The sequence below is a fragment of the Entelurus aequoreus genome, linkage group LG10, assembly GCF_033978785.1.
Source record: "Entelurus aequoreus isolate RoL-2023_Sb linkage group LG10, RoL_Eaeq_v1.1, whole genome shotgun sequence".
Lineage (NCBI taxonomy): Eukaryota > Metazoa > Chordata > Actinopteri > Syngnathiformes > Syngnathidae > Entelurus > Entelurus aequoreus.
The window spans coordinates 44,273,431-44,283,430 of record NC_084740.1 but is presented as its reverse complement, the minus strand read 5'-3'; the positions used below and the strand labels follow the sequence as shown (position 1 = coordinate 44,283,430).

General features: G+C 37.8%; 1 protein-coding gene across 5 annotated transcripts in view; it reads right to left on the bottom strand.

Moving 5' to 3' along the window:
- usp16 (ubiquitin specific peptidase 16) overlaps positions 1-10,000 on the bottom strand; it is a 62,856-nt gene that overhangs the window by 2,993 nt on the left and 49,863 nt on the right. For 4 of the 5 annotated variants that reach the window (XM_062060933.1, XM_062060932.1, XM_062060935.1 and 1 more), the window contains 3 exons: positions 7,976-8,498; positions 7,823-7,914; positions 1,125-1,211 (listed from right to left, as the gene is read on the bottom strand). In XM_062060933.1, coding sequence (XP_061916917.1) covers positions 1,125-1,211; positions 7,823-7,914; positions 7,976-8,498 — 702 coding nt within the window. The remainder of the gene's footprint in view (positions 1-1,124; positions 1,212-7,822; positions 7,915-7,975; positions 8,499-10,000) is intronic. The other variant, XM_062060934.1, reaches the window with a different exon arrangement.

Below are 10,000 nucleotides of genomic sequence, written 5' to 3'. Positions count from 1 at the left end.
CTTACCCACACGATTATCAAATGTAATAGGAAAATTAATTCATACTGACCAAACTGGCTTCATGGAAGGTCGACAATCTTCAGACAATACAAGGAAATTGTTTAATGTTATCTATTATGCGAGAAGTCTCCCTTACTCCACAGCAGTATGTAGTGTTGATGCGGAGAAGGCATTCCACCGCATAAACTGCTCATTTATGTTTTGCACATGACGTAAATTTGGATTTGGAGATAATTGTATACAATGGATTAAGATGCTTTATACAAGGCCCATGGCATCAGTCAAAACCAATAATCATATTTCAGAACCTTTTTCGTTAAAAAGAGGAGTAAAACAGGGATGTCCTGCATCTGGATTATTATTTCATTTGGTTATTGAACACCTAGCTGCAAAAATAAGAAGTGAAAATAATATTCATGGTATAAAAATTGTCTCTCAGTATAATAAGCTATCGATGTATTGTGATGACATCATTCTCTACCGGTCACATGTTAACTCCTCTCTTCACTATATCAATAATTTCATCACTGAATATGGCTGTTTATCAGGGTATAAAGTCCATTGGGACAAATGTGACATATTACCACTTAATAAACACTGCAAGAAATTAAAAGTTCAGAACTCCAAAATTAAATTGTATTGCATTATTATGGTATTGTTGTGTATTGTTTAAAAAAAAAAAAAAATTTTTTTTTAAAAAAATCGTTTTTGAATCGAGAATCGTTTTGAATTGAAAAAAAAAAATCGATTTTGAATCGAATCGTGACCCCTAGAATCGATTTTGAATCGAATCGTGGGACACCCAAAGATTCCCAGCCCTAATATATATATATACCTATATATACACACACACACATATATATAAAAACATATACATACACACACATATACATACATACATACACATACATACATACACACATACACATACATACATACACACATATACATACATACATACATACATACATACATACATACATACATACATACATACATACATATATATATATACATATATATATATATATATATATACACATACATACATACACATACATACATCTATATATACATATATAACATGAGGCCAAGTGTGATGGATGAAGGCATGTCTTATTTACCTTACATTTGAGGGCACAGAAAGGTGCGATGTCCAGAAGGAGGGGGAAGGGCACGTGTCGGTTCACCTTACATATACTGTAGCCATTCTACACAACACAGAGAGGATTTAACTTACATATACTGTAGCCATTCTACACAACACAGGAGGATTTAACTTACATATACTGTAGCCATTCTACACAACACAGGGAGGATTTAACTTACATATACTGTAGTTATTCTACACAACACAGGGAGGATGTAACTTACATAAACTGTAGTTATTCTACACAACACAGGGAGGATTTAACTTACATATACTGTAGTTATTCTACATAACACAGGGAGGATTTAACTTACATATACTGTAGTTATTCTACACAACACAGGGAGGACTTAACTTACATATACTGTAGTTATTCTACACAACACAAGGAGGATATAACTTACATATACTGTAGCCATTCTACACAACACAGGGAGGATTTAACTTACATATACTGTAGCCATTCTACACAACACAGGGAGGATTTAACTTACATATACTGTAGTTATTCTACACAACACAGGGAGGATGTAACTTACATATACTGTAGTTATTCTACACAACACAGGGAGGATTTAACTTACATATACTGTAGTTATTCTACACAACACAGGGAGGATTTAACTTACATATACTGTAGTTATTCTACACAACACAGGGAGGATTTAACTTACATATACTGTAGTTATTATACACAACACAGGGAGGATTTAACTTACATATACTGTAGTTATTCTACACAACACAGGGAGGATTTAACTTACATATACTGTAGTTATTCTACACAACACAAGGAGGATATAACTTACATATACTGTAGCCATTCTACACAACACAAGGAGGATGTAACTTACATATACTGTAGCCTTTCTACACAACACAAGGAGGATATAACTTACATATACTGTAGCCATTCTACACAACACAAGGAGGATATAACTTACATATACTGTAGTCATTCTACACAACACAAGGAGGATATAACTTACATATACTGTAGTTATTCTACACAACACAGGGAGGATTTAACTTACATATACTGTAGCCATTCTACACAACACAGGGAGGATTTAACTTACATATACTGTAGCCATTCTACACAACACAGGGAGATTTAACTTACATATACTGTAGCCATTCTACACAACACAAGGAGGATATAACTTACATACACTGTAGTCATTCTACACAACACAGGGAGGATTTAACTTACATATACTGTAGTTATTCTACACAACACAGGGAGGATTTAACTTACATATACTGTAGTTATTCTACACAACACAGGGAGGATTTAACTTACATATACTGTAGCCATTCTACACAACACAGGGAGGATTTAACTTACAGATACTGTAGTTATTCTACACAACACGGGAGGATTTAACTTACATATACTGTCGTTATTCTACACAACACAGGGAGGATTTAACTTACATATACTGTAGCCATTCTACACAACACAGGGAGGATTTAACTTACATATACTGTAGCCAATCTACACAACACAGGGAGGATTTAACTTACATATACTGTAGCCATTCTACACAACACAGAGAGGATTTAACTTACATATACTGTAGTTATTCTACACAACACAGGGAGGATTTAACTTACATATACAGTAGTTATTCTACACAACACAGGGAGGATTTAACTTACATATACTGTAGTTATTCTACACAACACAGGGAGGATTTAACTTACATGTACTGTAGTTATTCTACACAACACAGGGAGGATTGAACTTACATATACTGTAGTTATTCTACACAACACAGGAGGATTTAACTTACATATACTGTCGTTATTCTACACAACACAGGAGGATTTAACTTACATATACTGTAGCCATTCTACACAACACAGGGAGGATTTAACTAACATATACTGTAGCCATTCTACACAACACAGGGAGGATTTAACTTACATATACTGTAGCCATTCTACACAACACAGGGAGGATTTAACTTACATATACTGTAGTTATTCTGCACAACACAGGGAGGATGTAACTTACATATACTGTAGTTATTCTGCACAACACAGGGAGGATGTAACTTACATATACTGTAGTTATTCTACACAACACAGGGAGGATTTAACTTACATATACTGTAGTTATTCTACGCAACACAGGGAGGATTTAACTTATATATACTGTAGTTATTCTACACAACTCAGGGAGGATTTAACTTACATATACTGTAGTTATTCTACACAACACAGGGAGGATTTAACTTACATATACTGTAGTTATTCTACACAAGACAGGGAGGATTTAACTTACATATACTGTAGCCATTCTACACAACACAAGGAGGATATAACTTACATATACTGTAGTTATTCTACACAACACCGGGAGGATTTAACTTACATATACTGTAGCCATTCTACACAACACAGGGAGGACTTAACTTACATATACTGTAGTTATTCTACACAACACAAGGAGGATATAACTTACATACACTGTAGTCATTCTACACAACACAGGGAGGATTTAACTTACATATACTGTAGTTATTCTACACAACACAGGGAGGATTAAACTTACATATACTGTAGTTATTCTACACAACACAGGGAGGATTTAACTTACATATACTGTAGCCATTCTACACAACACAGGGAGGATTTAACTTACATATACTGTAGTTATTCTACACAACACAGGGAGGATTTAACTTACATATACTGTCGTTATTCTACACAACACAGGGAGGATTTAACTTACATATACTGTAGCCATTCTACACAACACAGGGAGGATTTAACTTACATATACTGTAGCCATTCTACACAACACAGGGAGGATTTAACTTACATATACTGTAGCCATTCTACACAACACAGAGAGGATTTAACTTACATATACTGTAGTTATTCTACACAACACAGGGAGGATTTAACTTACATATATTGTCGTTATTCTACACAACACAGGGAGCATTTAACTTACATATACTGTAGCCATTCTACACAACACAGGGAGGATTTAACTTACATATACTGTAGCCATTCTACACAACACAGGGAGGATTTAACTTACATATACTGTAGTTATTCTGCACAACACAGGGAGGATGTAACTTACATATACTGTAGCCATTCTACACAACACAGGGAGGATTTAACTTACATATACTGTAGCCATTCTACACAACACAGAGAGGATTTAACTTACATATACTGTAGTTATTCTACACAACACAGGGAGGATTTAACTTACATATATTGTCGTTATTCTACACAACACAGGGAGCATTTAACTTACATATACTGTAGCCATTCTACACAACACAGGGAGGATTTAACTTACATATACTGTAGCCATTCTACACAACACAGGGAGGATTTAACTTACATATACTGTAGTTATTCTGCACAACACAGGGAGGATGTAACTTACATATACTGTAGCCATTCTACACAACACAGGGAGGATTTAACTTACATATACTGTAGTTATTCTGCACAACACAGGGAGGATGTAACTTACATATACTGTAGTTATTCTACACAACACAGGGAGGATTTAACTTACATATACTGTAGTTATTCTACACAACACAGGGAGGATTTAACTTACATATACTGTAGTTATTCGACACAACTCAGGGAGGATTTAACTTACATATACTGTAGTTATTCTACACAACACAGGGAAGATTTAACTTACATATACTGTAGTTATTCTACACAACACAGGGAGGATTTAACTTACATATACTGTAGCCATTCCACACAACACAAGGAGGATATAACTTACATATACTGTAGTTATTCTACACAACACAGGGAGGATTTAACTTACATATACTGTAGTCATTCTACACAACACAGGGAGGACTTAACTTACATATACTGTAGTTATTCTACACAACACAGGGAGGACTTAACTTATATATACTGTAGTTATTCTACACAACACAGGGAGGATTTAACTTATATATACTGTAGTTATTCTACACAACACAGGGAGGATTTAACTTACATATACTGTAGTTATTCTACACAACACAAGGAGGATATAACTTACATATACTGTAGCCATTCTACACAACACAAGGAGGATGTAACTTACATATACTGTAGCCTTTCTACACAACACAAGGAGGATATAACTTACATATACTGTAGCCATTCTACACAACACAAGGAGGATATAACTTACATATACTGTAGTCATTCTACACAACACAAGGAGGATATAACTTACATATACTGTAGTTATTCTACACAACACAGGGAGGATTTAACTTACATATACTGTAGCCATTCTACACAACACAGGGAGGATTTAACTTACATATACTGTAGCCATTCTACACAACACAGGGAGGATTTAACTTACATATGCTGTAGCCATTCTACACAACACAAGGAGGATATAACTTACATACACTGTAGTCATTCTACACAACACAGGGAGGATTTAACTTACATATACTGTAGTTATTCTACACAACACAGGGAGGATTTAACTTACATATACTGTAGTTATTCTACACAACACAGGGAGGATTTAACTTACATATACTGTGGCCATTCTACACAACACAGGGAGGATTTAACTTACAGATACTGTAGTTATTCTACACAACACGGGGAGGATTTAACTTACATATACTGTCGTTATTCTACACAACACAGGGAGGATTTAACTTACATATACTGTAGCCATTCTACACAACACAGGGAGGATTTAACTTACATATACTGTAGCCAATCTACACAACACAGGGAGGATTTAACTTACATATACTGTAGCCATTCTACACAACACAGAGAGGATTTAACTTACATATACTGTAGTTATTCTACACAACACAGGGAGGATTTAACTTACATATACAGTAGTTATTCTACACAACACAGGGAGGATTTAACTTACATATACTGTAGTTATTCTACACAACACAGGGAGGATTTAACTTACATGTACTGTAGTTATTCTACACAACACAGGGAGGATTTAACTTACATATACTGTAGTTATTCTACACAACACAGGGAGGATTTAACTTACATATACTGTCGTTATTCTACACAACACAGGGAGGATTTAACTTACATATACTGTAGCCATTCTACACAACACAGGGAGGATTTAACTAACATATACTGTAGCCATTCTACACAACACAGGGAGGATTTAACTTACATATACTGTAGCCATTCTACACAACACAGGGAGGATTTAACTTACATGTACTGTAGTTATTCTGCACAACACAGGGAGGATGTAACTTACATATACTGTAGTTATTCTGCACAACACAGGGAGGATGTAACTTACATATACTGTAGTTATTCTACACAACACAGGGAGGATTTAACTTACATATACTGTAGTTATTCTACGCAACACAGGGAGGATTTAACTTACATATACTGTAGTTATTCTACACAACTCAGGGAGGATTTAACTTACATATACTGTAGTTATTCTACACAACACAGGGAGGATTTAACTTACATATACTGTAGTTATTCTACACAAGACAGGGAGGATTTAACTTACATATACTGTAGCCATTCTACACAACACAAGGAGGATATAACTTACATATACTGTAGTTATTCTACACAACACCGGGAGGATTTAACTTACATATACTGTAGCCATTCTACACAACACAGGGAGGACTTAACTTACATATACTGTAGTTATTCTACACAACACAAGGAGGATATAACTTACATACACTGTAGTCATTCTACACAACACAGGGAGGATTTAACTTACATATACTGTAGTTATTCTACACAACACAAGGAGGATTAAACTTACATATACTGTAGTTATTCTACACAACACAGGGAGGATTTAACTTACATATACTGTAGCCATTCTACACAACACGGGGAGGATTTAACTTACATATACTGTAGTTATTCTACACAACACGGGGAGGATTTAACTTACATATACTGTCGTTATTCTACACAACACAGGGAGGATTTAACTTACATATACTGTAGCCATTCTACACAACACAGAGAGGATTTAACTTACATATACTGTAGCCATTCTACACAACACAGGGAGGATTTAACTTACATATACTGTAGCCATTCTACACAACACAGAGAGGATTTAACTTACATATACTGTAGTTATTCTACACAACACAGGGAGGATTTAACTTACATATACTGTCGTTATTCTACACAACACAGGGAGGATTTAACTTACATATACTGTAGCCATTCTACACAACACAGGGAGGATTTAACTTACATATACTGTAGCCATTCTACACAACACAGGGAGGATTTAACTTACATATACTGTAGTTATTCTGCACAACACAGGGAGGATGTAACTTACATATACTGTAGCCATTCTACACAACACAGGGAGGATTTAACTTACATATACTGTAGTTATTCTGCACAACACAGGGAGGATGTAACTTACATATACTGTAGTTATTCTACACAACACAGGGAGGATTTAACTTACATATACTGTAGTTATTCTACACAACACAGGGAGGATTTAACTTACATATACTGTAGTTATTCGACACAACTCAGGGAGGATTTAACTTACATATACTGTAGTTATTCTACACAACACAGGGAGGATTTAACTTACATATACTGTAGTTATTCTAGGAGTAAACACTGCACATGAAAAGTGGCAATCATCATCATCACCTGTTGAAATCTCTTCAGGTGCAGCGTCAGCACAGGCGGAGGAGAGGAGATCAGCATTTGCTTCAAGGCCTCAGTGTAGACCTTCTTGGAGCCTGGACAGGAAGCAGAAGGTGACTCTCCGCCAGTCAGGCGCGCTGACAATTGAGGTTCTACCTGCAGCTTTGTCCCTGCAGGTGACACACAGCAGGCTGTTGTTGTGGCTCAGGGTCTCCTCCTGCGTGAAGTGGAACAGACACGACTCCACCGAGCACTCCTGCTGGTCTGGAGCCGGCCTGCTGGCCAGAGTCTGGAAGGCCAGGTCCGGGTCCTGGTTGACCACCGTGTATTCCTTGGCCTCCTCCGGCATGTCGTCCTCGCTCTCCGCGCACGTCTCCATGGCGTCCGAGTCGATGAAGGCCTCGTTCAAGCTGATCTTCTCCATCTCGCCCACCAGCTGGGCGTCCATGTCGTCCTCGTCTTCCTGCCAGCTGTCGGGGCGCTGCGTCCCGGACAGGAGGGCGAAGCGGTTGGAGGGCGGCGGCGAGGAGTCTTCTTTTTCAGGCTGGACCTGCGGCTCGGTCTCTGGGGGGCTGGCTGGCGCCGAGTCGCCTTTCTCCTGGGCAACCTCGCTCTGCGGGTTCTCCGTCATGCTGCTGAAGACCACTCTGCTCTCCAGCTTGTGCTGCCTCTTCTGGTGCTGCCAAAGAAAAGGAGGCGTTAGGATTTTTTTTCATTTTCAAAACCATCCTCCATTTTGTTCAAGGTCTCAGCCATTAAAGGGTTAAAAGTAAGTCATACATGGAGTTTTATGGCAATATCTTTGCCCCAAAATTTTCAAAACAGAATATCTGATGTGAAGTAATTGGAGCTTTAAGCTAGGGCAGGGGTCGGCAACCCAAAATGTTGAAAGAGCCATATTGGACCAAAAATACAAAAACAAAATCTGTCTGGAGCCGCAATAAATTAAAAGCCATATTACATACAGATAGTGTGTCATGAGATATACATTTAATTAAGAGGACTTAAAGGAAACTAAATGACCTCAAATATAGCTACAAATGAGGCATAATGATGCAATATGTACATATCGCTAGCCAAAATAGCATGTTAGCATCGATTAGCTTGCAGTCATGCAGTGACCAAATATGTCTGATTAGCACTCCACACAAGTCAATAACATCAACAAAACTCACCTTTGTGCATTCATGCACAAAGTTAAAAGTTTGGTGGACAAAATGAGACAGAAAAAGAAGTGGCATAAAACACGTCCTAGAAAGTCGGAGAAAGTTATGGGTGAGGGCGGACCTACGTCACTTCCGCCTACCAATCCCCTAGCAACCGGGAATTCGTTGAAAACAAACCAGCTCACAGCATTGACAGAAAAAGCATTTAACGAGCGTTGTGGCTTGGAAGTCGGCGTTAAATCCTTCATTGACGCATTTTTACTTATTCGCATATCGTGTGAAAAAACGAAAATGTATTATTTGCGTCAGACTCGTCTCAGTGAACTTTAAAGCTTCTCAGGCTTAGCTTAGCTTGCTAGTTAGCTTAGCCTGCGCGCTACTAAGAAAGAGACGCGGAAGTTATCAACAACAAGATCAAGTGTTAGTGTATAACGAAACCGGTTTTCGAAAATAGCTAGCTAGGCTATAGACTATATAGTATATTACTTACTTAACTTAATCCTCTTCTTCCCGGATGGGAAATAAGGCTTCGACGACTCGACGCCATTCATCTCGCTGCTGTGTTCGTCTCTGTGCCTCGCCCCATGTAAGCTTCATCTCTTTCAGCTCCCCTTCAACTGTTCTTCGCCAGGTGTTCTTTGGCCGCCCTGGCTTACGTTTTCCCGGTGGTGTCCATCTTAACGCTGCCTTTGGTATCCTCTCGTTGTCCGGTTTTCGAAAATAGCTAGCTAGGCTATAGACTATATAGTATATACCGCATGTTATTTTTGTACAACAACAACTTCAGCTGTCGAACGTTATAAGGTACAAATTCAACAAGTACAACATTAGCACGGACGTATAGCCAAGTTGTGGTTAAGAAGGTGGATTTTTGTTCCTTATATTTACCAGAAACGAAGTGATCCGAACACACGACCCGGGACTTTGGGGGACTCCAGTGAGAACCGTCCTCGTTTTCCCGGTGTAAAGCTGCGAGCCATTTGTCTCGTCTCTGTGGGCTTTTATCACGCTTTGG